The following is a 17,768-nucleotide window of genomic DNA, read 5'->3' on the forward strand; positions in this document are numbered from 1 at the left end:
AACCCATTGTAACATGGGCCTCTCCCTCCCCCTGCCCTAAAACCTTTTTTAACTGGAGTCCTATTCAAAATGCAACAGATCTATGTACAGAGAACATTTGCTTCTCTGTCCCCTCCTTGTATTAGAGATTCCAGAAGTTTCCAAAATCTTTTCCTCATGTTTTTTTTTTTGTTTGTTTTTTTGGCCACTGTGTAACGCAGAGTGTTGGACTGGATGGGCCATTGGCCTGATCCAACATGACTTCTCTTATGTTCTTATGTTCCACCTATCACAGTGGCAAGCATTTTGCTAGTTACACTTATACAGTTAAGCATATTCTAACAAGCTAGAGTTAAGCATATTATAACATGCTTCATTCTGAAGAGAAGTTGATATCTCCTTGTATACTATAAAAATAATTTCAGTTATCTTCCCCCAGTCAACTAAATGTTAAGCATTAACATGAATTATTAGAATTAGGCATGTAGTAACAAACTTGGGTGTGTCAGTACATTACTGATAATTATCCAATAGTATTACGGTTAGTCATAGTTTTACAGAGAGGATCTTTTAGTTTTAATATCTCAACAACTAAGAACTAAGTAATTTAGATTATGAGACTTATAAAGTCAAATTGAAAAGCCGCACAGTCCATTGTTTTCAAAACCACAAGATAATGCTTTAAACTTGTTCTTTGAAGGAGAAAATTGTCAGCTGCTGCCTCAGTGTTTCATAAAACGTTATCATTTAATATAAATGTAAAGATACTGTTTAGTATTTTCAAGCTGTACTGATGGAATAACCAAACTATTGAATTGTCAGATGTGCAAATGGTTGCTACAGGAGTTATTTTTTTAGCCTTTTAGTATTGATAGATTTTATTAAAAAATCTCAAAAAATAGCCCTCGTTCGCATGTATATTACAATCAACATTTCTATATTCTGGTGCTAAAGACTATGGGTGTTCTGTTTTGACTTTGCTGGATACTGCCTGTGATCTGCATCAGCTAAAAACAGTGCAGTCCCATATGGTCTACATTTGTTTTCGTTTAAATACTGATACTAATTAAATACTTATTTAACCATTTAATAGTCTGGGCTTTAATCAGTTAAAAAAATAATGACATTGTTATAATGGGGACCTTAACTAGAAGTGTCTTACCATGATGATACTTGCTGAAAAGGAAAAAGTGCCACTGTGGGTGTATCTCCCAAAAGTGATCCTGAAGCTCTAGCTCACTGCTGCTCAATAAGGTGGAGATTCACTCTTTAATATAATCCTTACCTTGTGAACTACATTGGCAGGATTCTTTTCCCATCCTTTCCTCTCTATGCCCAGTTCTGCCTAGTTGAGAGTAGGAACTTGATCCATCAACAGTGACTCAGCTACAGACACACTTGCTTGTCCTTCCTTCTGGTCACTGGTGTGGTCTCTTTATCCAAACTGAACCACAGCAAGTAGCAACTATAGAAAGTGGCATAGACTGAGGAGAAAAAAAAGAATAGTACCAAAGTACCATCTTATGGAGGGGGCGGGTGTATTTTGGGACACTGATTGATGGAAAGAGCATTTTGGTAATAAATATTGGCAGTTAGGAGGAGGATGGTGGAGTAAACGTTAACATTGACCAAGATGCAGCTTGCCACTTAGGTGTTCACCAAGGTACTTAGTTGAATCTTTTATCTTTTCCGCTCATATAGTCTTCCGTGTCTTCTTTGGAAAAAAATAGGTTATTAAAAATTGCTTCTCTATTGGTTATTAGTAATAAATTAGCCTTAAGCATGCTACCAATCTGAAATTTCTGTTCTGTTTCTAATGTCTTGGTTGATTGTGACTATATGCATGTTGTGTATAATCAGGTGCTCAAAGGTCATGATGATCATGTGATTACGTGTCTACAGTTCTGTGGTAACCGAATAGTTAGTGGCTCAGATGATAATACATTAAAGGTTTGGTCAGCAGTTACGGGAAAGGTAAGCCAAATACCTTCATTGGCTTCTAATGAATTCACACTAAATTCCTTAGTAGAACATTCAAGTAGTTGGCATTATTATTGTAGTTATACTGTGTTGCTAAAACTTCACAGGAAAAGGTAGTAAAAAATTCTAGTATAATTATTTCAAACTAGTATTTGTCTATCCTTCCTTTGCAAACTCTTTTCTTTGTTACCTCTCATGATTGGCTTAAGTGTATGTGTAGCGCATTTGAAATGTTTTTAATACTAGGCATTCATTTTGGTAGCAAAGCAGTAGATGGCATTGAATTTGAATTGGGGAAATAAAATTTAGCACAATCCATATTAAGAGCACCCAATTGATCACTACTTCATAATATTATTTAAACATTGCCATCATAGTATATGAAATCTTACAGAGCTTTGTAGAAAAAAAATAGCTAGGCCCCTGCATTCAGGATGTTCACAATCTAAAACAGATAATGGCATAAACAAGAGAGGTAGAGAGAAAACAATAAGCAAAGAATAAATATTAAGCAGATAAGCCAATTCAGAAAGTTTTACGTTGCTGTGGTTTGAACTATACTGTTTAAGATTGGTCATGTATCTCTGTGGGCCTGAGATCACAAAAATTAGGTCCCATAACATCTTCCTCAAATATCTGATTTATTGATAATAATGCTGCATCTCCCAATCCACAGGGCTGGCTGTAGTTTCTTTTAATAAGAAGAGGGAAGGTTTTAGTGAAATGAATTTTTTCTGCAGTGCTTATTAGCTTCTTGTCTGTCTTAATATTATCTAATCTTCAACCCTCCCACACACACATATGCTAGTTAACTTGAATGATATGCTATACACATCATCCTGTCAATTGTATATTTATTTAATTAGGCTGTTTTTGCATGTGTAGACTAGATTGTAACTCTTGGCCTGGGGAAAGATTAAAAATACCACAGTCAAGTTATATACATCTAGTTAAGTTTGTATCCTTTCAATATCAGGATTTTACTGAAAAGGATCATGTAAAATCTTTCAGCCAAATCTGTATTCATAAATGGTGGTGGTAAAGGAAGGGTGCTTTGTATGTTTAAAGTAATAATAATAATTAAATAATAAATGTTTCTCCCATCTATAAATAAAATAGTCTAGTGGCAATAGAACAAAGTTTGCATTAAGTGGCACCTTTAAGACCAACAGAGTTTAATTCTGGATATAAACTTTTATGTGTATGCACACTTCATTGTATCAGTAAAGCGTAAAAATAACAGTTTATAATAGCTTTTTAATAACTCTTAGAATATCACTACATGAATTAAGACTGAAGAGTGGCATAAATTAATCTGTTTTGTCAACTATCATCTGTGTCTAAATGGTAACCAAGGCAAATGCTTGCTTTCAGTGTTTAAGAACGCTTGTTGGACATACAGGTGGAGTTTGGTCATCTCAAATGAGGGACAACATAATCATCAGTGGGTCTACTGACCGAACTCTAAAAGTGTGGAATGCGGAGACTGGGGAGTGTATACACACATTATATGGACATACCTCCACTGTGCGTTGTATGCATCTCCATGAAAAAAGGTAAATCTTTGATATAGAATACCTTTGTTGTAACACAAGGAATGCAAGTTTTTAGAGCTTTTAAATAATTAATAGAATTATGTTCACTGTATCAGTCAACAGGCCTAACTTAATTGCCTAGTTTCATATGCAGAACATGGTTAGATGTTAGTCTGATCTCCTGTAATAGATACAATTAGAATTGACACCTAAAACTAATTGCAGCCTTTGTTGTTGTATATATTTTCCCTCATTCCTAGAGTTGTCAGTGGATCTCGAGATGCCACCCTGAGAGTTTGGGACATAGAGACAGGCCAGTGTTTACATGTTCTGATGGGTCATGTTGCTGCAGTCCGGTGTGTACAGTATGATGGCAGGAGGGTTGTTAGTGGAGCATATGATTTTATGGTGAAGGTATGGGATCCAGAAACTGAAACCTGTCTACACACCTTGCAAGGCCATACTAACAGAGTGTATTCATTACAGGTAAGCATTTTTCATCTGGTACAATAAATTAATTAATTCATTTATTTGATTTTTAGCCCACCTTTGCTGTAGGACAGGCTCAGGACAGGTTACATCGTAAAAACAATCAACAATGAAAAACAATAAAAGACCAATTTAAAATATAAATATAAATCTTATTTTATAAATATATAAAATAAATCTCCTTCAGTATCCGACTGATAGTTATAGATGCTAGTTGAATATCTGCCAAGCAGTCTAATATGCATATTACAGTTAAATGACGTGTCTCTTCTATCTCATGCTTTTCTAGTTTTCTTAGGGAGCTCTCCTAAGCAGACTTACTGTGAAATAAGTCTCATGCTATTCGACTGGGCTTACTCCCAGGAAAGTGGCTTTAGAATTACACTCTATATGGCCTAATAAACTTTAGAGACCTTGGCAAGGCTAGCCTACAAAATGACAGAACATTCTTGCTAGGCATCTTTGTTTACATAGAAGAAGTGGACTAGACTACATGAATCTTACTGATTTTATTTACCGTATTTTTCAGACCATAAGACGCACCCCCCCCCCAAAAAAAGTGGGGGGGGGGAGTGTGTGCATCTTATGGAGCGAAGGTACCTTCCTCGAGGTGGGGGGGGGATCCGTTGCCTCCGCCTCTGATCCCGGCGCTTCCCCCGCGCCTGCCTGCCTGGCTCCAGCTTCTTCCAGCAAGCGCTGGGATCGCTCCACGCTGCCCCCACCGCAAACCCAGCGCTTCGCAAGCGCCGGCTGCAGAGAGGGCAGCGTGCTTCCTCCGAACCTGTCTGCCTGGTTCCAGCTCTGACACTTACAGCAAGCGCCAGGATCGCTCCCTCTGCCCTCCGATCCCAGCGCTTGCTTTAAGCATCAGAGTTGGAGCCAGGCAGACAGGCACGGAGGAAGCACCCGCCCCCTCCGCAAGCCCAGCGCTTCACAGGGCCGGCTGTGGAGGGGGCAGCGTGCTTCCTCCGTGCCTGTCTGCCTGGCTCTAGCTCTGATGCTTACAGCAAGCACCAGGTTGTCTCATTATCTTCAGCTTCTTTTGAAAGACCAGGCAGTAGAACCATAACGTTCTTCTTCTGTTTTCTATCACCTTTGGAGAATAAGATTGAGGAATAGGACATGATTGTTATTAGCTAAGATATGGCAATGCCTGCATTCTATGTGTCTTCCGTACAATTTGGATTTTAAATTGTAGGTTTTTAAATGTATTTTTTATAATTGTAATTTTATTTATATTGTAATCTGCTGTGAGTTAGAAAGGTAAATATTTTAAAGAAAAAAAAATAAAACCCTGCATTTATATTTTATCCAAATAAGTTATATTACTGGTATTTAAATATGAGAGCTTAACATTTCTAATGCAGTTTAGACAGAAATATTCAGATGCCCTTAAGCTTTCTGAAGATGGGGAGTTGATTTTCACCAATTCGCACCTCCCTCAAAGCCTCTAAAATTTTGTTCCTGGAGTCTTAGGAACAACATAGCAGGGGTATTTGGGCAGAAATTGCTACCTCCTAGAGAAAATGTAAGTGTCCTTAACTTTAGAATAGATACAAACCACTATCCACTATTTGTGACTAGAACCACACTTAGAGTGGAATTTGTCCAACACTCTTTGGAATCTAGAGCCTGGATTGTAGCTTTTAAACTGAGACTAAAAGTCTTTTATTTAGCACCAAATGCCCAAGGTGGCCTCTTACATCTCCTAAAGGAGGACACAAAAGCAGTTGGGGAAGTTATCTAGATACTAGATTTGAGTTATTGGGCTTTCCTTCAGCAGCCTGGAATAATTTAACTTACCAGGAAGCTTTGAAGCAGACTAGAATGAGGGTGATGAATCTTGACCGGGCTCGTACTTTAGATCGAGCAAGACACATATGTTCCACTCTTGCCCTGGGTATTCCTCCTCCATTCCTTCATATACTAGATCCCTAAAAACACCTAGTAATAGACGTGCTTTCACTCTTGCTAGGCTTAATTCTTTTCCCACTGCTGAGTTGACAGATCGTTTTTCTAGAGCCCCATACTCAGATCGCTTATGTGATTACAGGTCTGGAACCGTAGAAACATTTAGCCATCTTATATTACATTGTCATCAGTGGTCGATTCCTAAATCAATTTGGATAACTCCTGTTCTTATTAAACACCAATTGCCAGCTGAACTTTGGGTGATCCCTTATTTGCTGGCAGATACTAATCTTGAAACCACCTGTTTTGTTACAGAATTTTTAACAATAATCTTATTTGTAAAACAACAGAAATCTGGATTGATCTGATGGTAATATAGTTCTCCTTTCCCCCTTAGTTTGATGGTATCCATGTGGTGAGTGGGTCTTTGGACACTTCAATCCGAGTTTGGGATGTGGAAACAGGAAACTGCATACACACATTAACAGGCCACCAGTCATTAACAAGTGGAATGGAACTCAAGGACAATATTCTTGTCTCGGGGAATGCAGATTCCACAGTCAAAATCTGGGATATTAAAACAGGACAGTGTTTACAGACATTGCAAGGTGAGTTTCTTGTAAGCTTATGTAACTTCCTCCAAACTATTCAAAGACAAATGCAATACTATTATTCAGCATGTTGGGAAAATGGTTTTAAATTCAATACATAAATGAGATATGTATTTGAAATATACTAGTTCACTAGGAAAGCTGCGAGTAATGAATGTGTCCTGTTGACATGCCCTACCTCCTCACTCTGTTGTCTTCATTTAACTTCCCTCTTTTGGTGCTGTTAGTTAATATGCTGTGATGTGAGGGAGTTCCACTGAAAAGGCTGTCATGGTCTTTCTAGCTGTCATTCATTACGATGTTATAGAAAACCTGAGTAATTTGGATTCTGGCTTAGTTGGCCACTGGGAATCTTAAAACCTGAAATGAAAGGTCTATGGGCATTTTATGTGAAATGAAACCCACTGTTATTCTTCATGGTCTGTGCATCACACAAATGGGCTATGGGTCTAGGCAGAGCCTGAATTCAATAATAATAATAAATAATAATTTTTTTATTTCTATCCCGCCCTCCCCGCCGGGGCAGGCTCAGGGCGGCTCACAACATAAAACATACATTACATCAATTATACTTATAAAACATGGTTAAAACAATTACAGAGTATTAAAATTAACATAACAGTATGGCGTTATAAACAGGTTTCAATAAATTTCAGAAGTAAAAACATTTCAAGAATAAAGCATTTCTAGCAGCATATCTAGATTTGTCACAGTTTTCCGCTAGTTGAAGGCCATCTTGAAAAGGTGGGTCTTACAGGCCCTACGGAATCCCTCTAAACATCGTAGGGCCCTCACCTCCTCAGGCAGTTGGTTCCACAGTAATGGAGCAGTAATAGAGAAGGCCCGGTCCCGGGTGGCTTTCAGTCTGGCCTCCCTTGGCCCAGGGATATTCAGCTGGTTTTTCCCAGATGACCTCAGTGCCCTCTGGGGCTCATATGGGGAGAGACGGTCCCTTAGGTAGGTAGGTCCTCGGCCATATAGGGCTTTAAAGGTAATAACCAGCACCTTGTAGCGAACTCGGTATGCCACTGGCAACCAGTGCAGTCCGCGCAGCCCCGGCTGTATGTGCTCCCACCTTGGGAGCTCCAGCAACAGCCTAGCCGCCGCGTTCTGCACCAGCTGCAGCCGCCGAATTCGGCACATGGGCAGCCCCATGTAGAGGGCGTTGCAGTAATCCAGTCTCGAGGTGACCGTAGCATGGATCACTGTTGCTAGGTCGCGGCGCTCTAGGAAGGGGGCCAACTGCTTCGCCCGACGAAGATGAAAGAACGCGGACTTGGCAGCGGCCGCTATCTGTGCCTCCATTGATAATGAAGGCTCCAGCAGAACCCCCAGGCTCTTGACCTTGTGTGCCGCTTTGAGCTGCACACCGTCAAGGACTGGCAAGGGGATTTCCCCTCCCAGGGCACCGCGACCCAAGCACAGGACCTCTGTCTTCGTTGGATTCAACTTCAGCCCACTCAGTCTGAGCCAGCCTGCCACGGCTTGCAATGCTAGGTCCAGGCTTTCTGGGACGGAGCCAGGCCGGCCATCCATTAGCAGATAGAGTTGGGTGTCATCAGCATATTGATGGCACCCAAGTCCAAACCTCCGGGCAATCTGGGCAAGGGGGCGCATATAGATGTTAAATAACATCGGGGAGAGAACTGCCCCTTGTGGGACCCCACATACTAGTGGGTGCCTCCGGGACCGTTCCCCCCCAATGGCCACCCTTTGTCCCCGTCCTTCGAGGAAGGAGGAAAGCCACTGTAAGGCCAATCCCCCAATCCCCGTGTCGGCGAGCCGGCGGGCCAGTAGCTGATGATCGACCGTATCAAATGCGGCCGACAGATCCAGCAATATCAGCACCGCCACGCCGCCTCGATCCAGATGCCGCTGGAGGTCATCCACCAAGGCGACCAGCACTGTCTCCGTCCCATAACCCGGACGGAAGCCGGACTGGTGAGGGTCTAAGGCGGAAGTGTCATCCAAAAAACTCTGCAACTGTAACGCCACTGCCCTCTCTATAACCTTACCTAAAAATGGTAGGTTCGAGACCGGCCGGTAATTTGCCAATTCAGCCGGGTCTGCTGTACTCTTTTTCAGGAGAGGGCGGACCATGGCCTCTTTCAAAGATGTTGGAAATTGCCCTTCCAAGAGGGATCTATTTATGATATCCCGTATAGGATATCTAAGCTCCCTCTGGCAGGATTTGATTAGCCAGGAGGGGCATGGGTCAAGGTCGCAAGTTGTAGGGCGTACAGTTGAGAGGACTTCGTCGACTTCCCCAAGACTAATTGCGTCGAAGTGATCCAAGATAACACCAGAAGACAGGCACGGAACCTCGGGTTCATCTACTGCATTCAATGTGGCAGGAAAGTCCTGGCGGAGTGACGAGATTTTATCTGCAAAAAATTTCGCAAAAGCCTCACAGCCTATTTCCAATTCTTTCATGTTTGGTCTGCCTTGGGGCAGAGTGGTCAGATTCTCAATTATCTTAAATAATTGTGCTGGGCGCGAATTTGCAGATGCAATCCTAGCCGCAAAGTATTCCTTCTTTGCAGCTTTGACTGCCATCTCATAAGACTTCATAAACGTTCTGTAGGATGTTCTCGTCGCTTCGTCACGAGTATGCCGCCACCGCCTCTCTAGTCGTCTGAGTCCCTGTTTCAGCTGGCGTAGCTCCGAGGTGTACCAATGAGCCAGCCTACTTCGGGGGCGCAGAGGACGCCGGGGTGCAATTTCGTTGATGGCCCTGGATAACCTGTCATGCCAGGTATCTACTAGGTCATCAAGGGAATTGCTAGGGGGCCAGGGGTCCCGCAGAGCCCTCTGGAACCACTCAGGATCCATCTGACTCCACGGGCGAGCCAAAATAGGCTCGCCGCCTGTACAGGGTCGAGGGGGCGCACCCACACGGGCCTTAAGGGCTAGGTGGTCCGACCATGGCACCGCTTCTACTGCGATACCGTCCACCAGAATCCCGGACGCAAAGATCAAGTCTAACATGTGTCCGGCCTGATGCGTGGGAGTGGTAACAAATTGGGAGAGTCCCAGTGTCGCCATGGAAGACACTAGGTCCAGCGCCTGATTGGAGGCCGCGTCGTCTGCATGGACGTTGAAGTCACCCAAGACCATAAGCCTTGGGAACTCCAACGCCCAGCCCGCCACCGCCTCCATCAGGGCTGGTAAGGCGCTGGCTGGTGCGTTAGGCGGACGGTACACCAGCCAGATCGCCAACCCCTCCCCCACTTCCCACACTAGACCAGCACATTCCAAGCCCTCGATCGTTGGGGCCGGGAGAGCCCTAAAGGAGTAACCCTCCCGTATGAGTAGCGCCACCCCTCCCCCCCCGGCCAGTGGTCCGTGATTGGTGAAAGACCGAGTAGCCCGGGGGCGCCATCTGGGAGAGAGCCACCATCTCTCCATCCCGCACCCAGGTCTCGGTCACGCAAGCCAGGTCCATATCCTGCTTGAGCAGGTAGTCCCTAAGGATTGAGGTTTTATTATTTATGGACCTCTAAAGAACCTCTAAAGCCTTTGGTTTAAAACCATTCCGCTCTTTCCAAGCCTACTATCACCACATACTCCCACACATATCAACATCATAGGTTAATTTCTCTGAGATTGTCTCTGTGAGCTATTTCTTGCATCTTTGTTCATTATTGTATTCTCCTACCTTTATTATTCAGAGGTGGGTCCCCATCCTCAGCTGTCCTCAATGGCATATAGCAGAACAGATGACATTCTCATAGTGTTAGGACTATAGGGACAAGTTACCCTCCAATAACAAAGCATGAATAGTGCCTTTTCTGTCATGAGCAGAAGTCATAACATGGATTCATGTGTCCATTGTCAAAACTGTAAAAGGCAAGCTTCTGTGCTCACTTCTTTTGGCTCAGGGCCACCTTCAGGAAATGGCTTGTAAGTGCCTTGGATTCTATGGCAGAGGCTTCCACTGAACCACTGTTTATCCCAGCTGGTCTTTTATATTTTCCATTCCCTTCAGGTTTTCTACTGACCTCCACAGTCAACAAGATCCTTTTCTTTGCAGTCTTGAGAGCCAATGTCTTCCAAGCTACAGATCAGCTCTCAGTTCAATAACTTCTTGAACTTTGACTCGATTCTTTGACTCAATTCCTCCCTATATCCTTCATGCTGCACCATGTCTTTGTTAACAAGGCAGTCACCAGCAAAAAAGGGAGTCCATATTATCTTCAAACTAGAATATGAAATAGAATTTGCTTGACTTCCCCTACCAGAGTGTTCAAGAAAGGAGCAATATAGGTAGTACTAACCTAACAAATAAGAGAACCATTCTGTTTTAAATACTTTGACTTTCTGAAGAAAGATGGAGGACTTCATCCTTTACTGGAACTTAGGGATGTCAAATCTTCTACACTGAGATTTAGAATAGTGTCCCTTGATAGGACACCAAACCCTCTTCTGACACCAGAGTTTGACTTGCCTCGGAGACAGACATGTTGTTGTTGTTGTTGTTGTTATGCCTTTCTATTCTGCCCTTCCCCAAAAGTGCTGCTTTTTGGTATCTGTACTGCCCTACATAGATGACTGGCTTCTTTGCAGCTGTCTTATCTCATCCTTCTCTGCTGAATATGTATCACTCTGTGTCTCCTAACTATGTGTCATTTGTTAGAAGTTCCATCCCCATCCTGTCAGATGCCTACAGTTTATTGGTGTAGTGTTCAGCTCTAAAACTGCAGGGGCATTGCTGACTCAAGACAGAGCCTCTACTCTAAACCAGATGACCTCCATACTACTCATACTTCATGCCAGTAGGGACACATGGCAGTGTCCATTGCAGTGGTGTAATACAGCAGACAGCACATTCACCATGTTTGGTTTGACTGCTCATTCAGTCAGCAATAGGACACTCAGGATATGGATCCCACACTGCTGCTGCTTGCCTATCTGAAGCCTTCAGTGATAGATATGCCTTCAGCAACTCTAGCAAGAATCACCCTCAGCACCTTCAACAGATGCCTTGTAGAGTTGCTGCAGCATTCTCTTAAGAAGACTAAAAATAGAGTCATGGCTCCTCCCCTTGGGTGCGCATGGTGACTACAGGCTCGGATGGGAGGGAAGATTTCATGCAAAAAGGCTTAGCTCTAGAGGACTCTAAATTTAGGCTCTGCACAGGCATGGAGACCATTTGCACAATGCAGTCTGTTTTTGTATGACAGTATGTTACTGCCTTCTGGAGAGCTTCATGCTCAGTTGCCACCCAAGAGATTTTTTTAAAAAAGTATTGTGATGGTGCTGGGATTTATCATCAGGTTACTTTGATACCACCCCACTGTTCAGTTTTTCAGTAGCCTTCCTACACAATTTATTGCTGAACAGGGTGTAGTGCTATGGATTTTCCTATGAATTTTCATTCCCTGGTCATTTCTCTGAGAACAAACCAACCAGTTTTTATATTTCTAAGGTGGGATATATGTTAGAACTGGAAATCTACTTGTTAGGATAATGTTAGCATTGGTAGACTGAGTTAGCAGTCTAAGCAAAATAATCTACAAATATGCGGTCTCAAAATTTTGGAGAATAGAAATTAACACATTAAAGCATAAAGGAAGAAGTACAGCAAATAGTGTACAATGCCATAATAAAACATGTTAATGATGTTCTTTGTTCTTCTGCACTATATTTTTATGAACAGACTCTTATCAGTGAATGCGCATTATTCTATTTGAAGTGTTTGCTGTTAGAGCAAGCAAGCATAGACAGCTAGAAATGTGGCCGGGATTATTAAACAAACCACAATAATATGAAGAGATACAATGATTATAACTGCTACTCAGTATCTTTATTTTTAAGTTTCTGAGACATTCCTATGCCTAGATGTTAATTGGGTAAAGATAAGGAAGCAAGGTTTGTGATTACAAAGAATATGTGCAGTATTTAAAATGTGAAAAATTGGAAGGAAACAAAGGTTTTAGTTCTCTTTGTAATAAGTACAGTACAGTCATACCTGCACACAAACATAGACATATATCCAAAGGAGAATGGTTTGAGCATTTAGGCGTATATTGTACTGTTAATGTTTTGTCCAAATGTATTTTGCACTGACTATTATCTAGTAGTACTTATGAAACTTTTTAAAGGTTTGATTGCTCCATCAAAACCATGGCTCAAATAAATGCAATCTGTTTATTAGTTAAGTTCGAATCCTTTGAAAAATTTGAATATTTGTGCAGTTCAAAATAAAAGTTGAAAATGTCTCTAGTAAGGAAGACTTGCAAATTAGAATCAAAGTTCTCTTGGAACCTTGCATGTTCTGCTGACCTGCTCTGCTGTGGCTCATCCACACCTTTTCCTTGCCATAGCTGTGTTTGTTCTTTCTTTCCATCTCTGTCACTGAGTAACAGAAGGCAGCTTCATAAGAACATAAGAGAAGCTATGTTGGATCAGGCCAATGGCCCATCCAGTCCAACACTCTGTCACACAGTGGCCAAAAAACCAGGTGCCATCAGGAGGTCTATGAGTGAGGCCAGGCTGATGCCTCTGTTTCCCCAGATATGGAACAATTATGATGCCTTCCAGACTGATGCCTCCGTTTTCCCAGATGTGGAACCATTTATGAGTGGCTTTGGACATGACAACAGGAACACAGGGACCCAGTTGCATGGGCTATTTCACATCAGGCGTAGCTTTCCTGGGCACTGATCTCTCAGATTGCCTGTTGTCTAAAGAAACCATTCCATAATGATTGCCAGTCTCTTCTCTTTTCTGGCCAAACAGACAGAACAATCAGAATGGTATGATTGTGTTCTCCCAGGCAGGAGACAGCTCTGCCAATCAGTTTCCTTTTTTGTTTAGTTGTGTCATGAGAGACACATATGGAGAACACACATACTACTATACTGTGTTACATTTCTCCAGCTGGAGAAAGATCGCTGGTTTCAGCACTTTCCATGTTGTCTTAAGAGAAAAGTGATGAAGTTAGCCAAGCTAGTGCTTGTGTTGTGTTGTCAAACATCAGTGTGGCAGCTATCAGTGTCAGTTTTGAAGGACCATGGCTGACTTTCTGGTAATGATTGTGCAAGCAGAGAAAAGCACAGTTTGCTGCTTCGTTGGTTGCTTTACTCTGATTTCCAAGAACCCTGCTTTTTAATGCAGTTAGCATATTGTTGTAAAGCACCTTTGAACAGTTGGTATTTCCTAAGAATTAAGAATAGTTAGATTGCTTTGTTCAGCCTGGATCGGTTTATTTTTGTGTCTTGCTATCATTCTTTCAGTTAACACTTCTCTACATGGCAGATGTTCTGGGAGTGTTGAGTATATCATTTGTTTTATTAGCCGTCAGAATTTTGCATGGTTTTCTGTTTTTAAGCATGCTTAACCAATTCTAGTTCTATAGATGTGTAAAAACAAAGTGAAGATAAAAATGTAGCTCTCAGTACTATATTTACAATTTTGTTGCTGTTATTGTTCCAGGTCCCAACAAACATCAAAGTGCTGTGACCTGTTTACAGTTCAACAAGAACTTTGTAATTACCAGCTCTGATGATGGGACTGTGAAACTTTGGGACTTGAAAACGGGTGAATTTATCCGAAATCTAGTTACATTGGAAAGTGGAGGGAGTGGAGGTGTTGTATGGCGGATCAGAGCCTCCAACACGAAGCTAGTGTGTGCAGTTGGAAGCCGGAATGGAACTGAGGAAACCAAGCTGCTGGTGTTGGACTTTGATGTGGATATAAAGTGAAGCTTGAAAAAGATTATTTTGTCCAGAAATGCAAACATTGTTCTGTCCTCCCCTCCCTCCCTCCTTTCCTCTGCAAAATGGAAAAATAGAAAAACCTTGTCCTTTGGTGGTGCAGGATATTGGCTTGGGGCAACAGATCCTAAAGACCTACAGGCTACGAAGGAAAGAAGAAGGCAAGAAAATGACAAACTGTAACTGACAAGAGAGGCACTTGCTGTCTCCTTACATCAAAGGCTTCACTTTTGAATGGAGGGGGCAGCTTTGCAAAAGATAACTTTCTAAATCAAGCCAGGTGCAATTGTTTCTTTTTATTTTTTTTTCTCTCAGTGCTCATTGAGCATTATGGAGATTGAAAAAGTTGCTACAGCTCTTCTTAACCCTGTTCTCTTACCATAAAAATCTAGAAGGGAGCTTCATACCTCCAATATCGGTTATTGATTGTCTTTCAAGCAAGAGAGCATCTGTGACAGCAAAGAGTCCTTTCTCACGTGTGGAACAGCTAAAAATCTTACTGTGAATTGTTTTTTGTACAGTTTTACAGCTTTTTTTATTTTGCCAACCATTGCCAATGTCAATCACAGTATTAGCCTCTGTTGATCTATTTACTGTTGCTTCCATCTCCGCTCTTCAATGCATATGTTGCTCTGAGGTGGCGAGTTGTCCGGGGTGTTCTAAGGTTTCCTCAGATGGAGTCAATACATGATGCTGGTGCTAGAAGTAGGTCTTCAGCTATGGGATTGTTGTCCCACCCCTGTACTGTATTCCCAGTGGCCAAACTTATTTATGCTGCTAAATGAAAGAAGAAGAAAAAAAAGCAAATTATTTTTATTTTTTTTCTGCTGTGACGTTTTAGTCCCAGACTGAATTCCAAATTTGCTCTAGTTTGGTTACAGAAAAAAAGACTTTTTTTGCCACTGAAACTTGAGCCAACTGTGCCTCTAAGAGGCTGAGAGTGGAAGAGTTTCAGACAATTTAGAGTGAAGTTTGCTTGCAAGTAATGAATCGAGAGTGTGTGCAAAGCTTATTTTCTTTTCTTTTTTTCTGGGCAAAAATTAAAACACATTCCTTAGAACAAAGCTCTTGTAGCCTGTTCTGTGGGGAAACGTTTATTTGTGAGGGCTGTGGTGAATGGAATAAACAGACATAATGAAACTGACAAGATATTTTTTAAAAAAGAATACAAAAATGAAAATAAAATTGCTGGTCAGTCTTAGTGTTTTACGGAATTTGAAGAGAAATAACTGTTACAGTTTTATGGGAGTGAAAAACTGACAGAGTGAAAATGCTTTGGTTTTTGTGGTAAAGTTGTCACACACAAAGAAAAATGAAAATGTCACGTGGTTTGCCTCATTCTCCAAAAGCCACAACTCCAGCTGAACTGTGAAAGTGGTTTAACACTGTATCCTAGGCTATCTTGGGTTTTTTTTTCCCCCTCCTTTTTTGGTTTATTTATAGTCTGATTTTTTTTTTTAAGAAATCGGATTTCAGTTTGTTAATTTTAGTTATGTAACAACCTGACAGGATGGAGGAAAACAACCTTTAAAGGGATTGTGTCTATGATTTGATTCACTTAGAAATTTTATTTTCTTATAACTTAAGTGCAATAAAATGTGTTTTTTCATGTTAATATGTCTTTTTCTTTCAGTAACTTTACACAGTTTAACTAGTATATTAAATTTGAAAGTAGAAAAGGTTTGAGCATAGGATTTGAGAAGATTCTTAAAAAAGCATTTTATTTTATTGGAAGGAAGTATAATAAACAGATGCTCAAAGCCTTTTAAATTTTTCACTTTATGCAACACAGTTTTTAGGGATTCTTATTTAAGAACCTCTGTGGAAAACTGTTTCAGAGCAGCTGTTTGTCTTTTCCTGGGGGATGCTGCTTTAAGTTTATTATGTTGTCTTCAGTATATGAAGCAGCTACCAATGTGGTAGTAATATCTTCTAGATGGCAGGGGTGGGGGGGAATGAGCAACAAACCAAAGGCACACATACATAAATACATTTCTCAAAATCTTGACAGTGAAATGTAAAAAGGTTATGCTGATTTTTTTACAATCGCTATTTATTGCAGTTGACTGAAATTGCTTAGCAAAGATTAAAATAAAAATAAGCCTAAATTGAAACAAAGGAAGAATAGTAGTCTTTAAAACAAGTATCCAGAACCATGAGATGAAAAATAGGAAGTGCCATACAGTCTTCAAACTATCAAATGTAGTTTAACAATCAGCTTGTTAAAATGGAAAAGTTGGTACATGCAAGCAGTTCTCAAAACATTTGTTCTCTAATCAAGCCTACCAGTTGCTACATATTCTCCAACTCCATCTCTAGGAGACTACAATATGTCTACCCCAGTAGTGGACCATTATTTAGTGATATATAGTACAACATCTAGAAAAGGTGCACTTGTGACCTTAGAGGTATACTGCCAGCCTGTATACAGTATTAAGAAACGTTGACAAGTAGTCTGTCTTGATTAATAAAGGACACTTCTCTACCCTTGTATACCTGGAATAAAAATGAGTTTTACTTAGTTACCAGGAATAATAACAGATATGAATGTTAATAGCTCCAATGATACTATGATGAGAAGCTGGAAATCGTCCCTGGAAAACCTGTAAGCATTATGGGAACATTTGAGATCAGAGTTTAGTTCTGCTCTGTGTTTCTAGGCTGCTTGTTTATTGCTTCCTGTTGTATGAAATTCTCATGAGACTGTAATACAAAACTGTTTGAGAAAATAAGAGAAGGAACTAAGCCTTAAACTGTTGTAGTCTTCACTACATAGAACAGTAATCCTAGTTGTTACATTAGTCTGGCTCATAGGTAGCTTCAGGCCCGTAGCTACGAGGGGACCCCAGTAATCTTCCCCCTGCTTTACCTTTCTGGCCCCTCCACTGCTTTCCTCACTAGCCTGCTGCCTTCTTCCCCTGCCTTTCTCTCCTGCCCGCTGCTTTCCTTGCCCTCCAGTCACCTTCCTTGGCTGCCCACTGCCTTTCTCGCCTGCCTTTCTCTACTGCCCATTACCTTTCTCAGTCACCTACCGCCTTCCTGGCCTGCCTTTCTCCTCTGCCCACCACCTTCTTTGCCCGCCCACCGCCTTTCTCGGTCGCCCGCTGCCTTCCTTGCCCACCCACCGCCTTTGTCACCCACCCACTGCCTTTCTCGCCTACCTTTCCCGCCACCTTCCTTGTCCATCCACTGCCTTTCTCAGTCACCCACCACCTTCCTTGCCTGCCTTTCTCGTCGGCCTGCTGCTTTCCTTGCCCGCCGCCTTTCTTGCCCACCTGCTGCTTTTCTCAGTTGCCCACCACCTTCCTCACCTGCCTTCCTCAGTTGCCTGCCATCTTTCTCACTCTTCCACCCTGCGACCCCCCACCTACATTTTTATTCCCTGGGCACCCCTATCTAAAATTTACTGGCTACGGGCCCGGGTAGCTTGTGCTTCATAACAAGTGGACAAAGATAAGGTGTGGAATGGTCTGTATCAAGTTCTGAAAGTTCTTAGGATTGTGACTGCTGCTTAAGCAGTGGCCAAAGTGTTGTTTCACCCCTTA

General features: G+C 41.7%; 1 protein-coding gene across 4 annotated transcripts in view; it reads left to right on the forward strand.

Moving 5' to 3' along the window:
- Positions 1-15,838, forward strand: part of FBXW7 (F-box and WD repeat domain containing 7) — a 244,305-nt gene extending 228,467 nt beyond the window's left edge. For all 4 annotated transcript variants that reach the window (XM_060246644.1, XM_060246643.1, XM_060246646.1 and 1 more), the window contains 5 exons: positions 1,840-1,953; positions 3,334-3,515; positions 3,755-3,980; positions 6,292-6,502; positions 13,943-15,838. In XM_060246644.1, the coding sequence (XP_060102627.1) occupies positions 1,840-1,953; positions 3,334-3,515; positions 3,755-3,980; positions 6,292-6,502; positions 13,943-14,211 (1,002 nt within the window). In that variant the 3' untranslated portion in view covers positions 14,212-15,838. The remainder of the gene's footprint in view (positions 1-1,839; positions 1,954-3,333; positions 3,516-3,754; positions 3,981-6,291; positions 6,503-13,942) is intronic.
- The last annotated feature ends 1,930 nt before the right edge of the window (positions 15,839-17,768 follow it).

Source organism: Heteronotia binoei, chromosome 9 (assembly GCF_032191835.1).
Source record: "Heteronotia binoei isolate CCM8104 ecotype False Entrance Well chromosome 9, APGP_CSIRO_Hbin_v1, whole genome shotgun sequence".
NCBI lineage: Eukaryota > Metazoa > Chordata > Lepidosauria > Squamata > Gekkonidae > Heteronotia > Heteronotia binoei.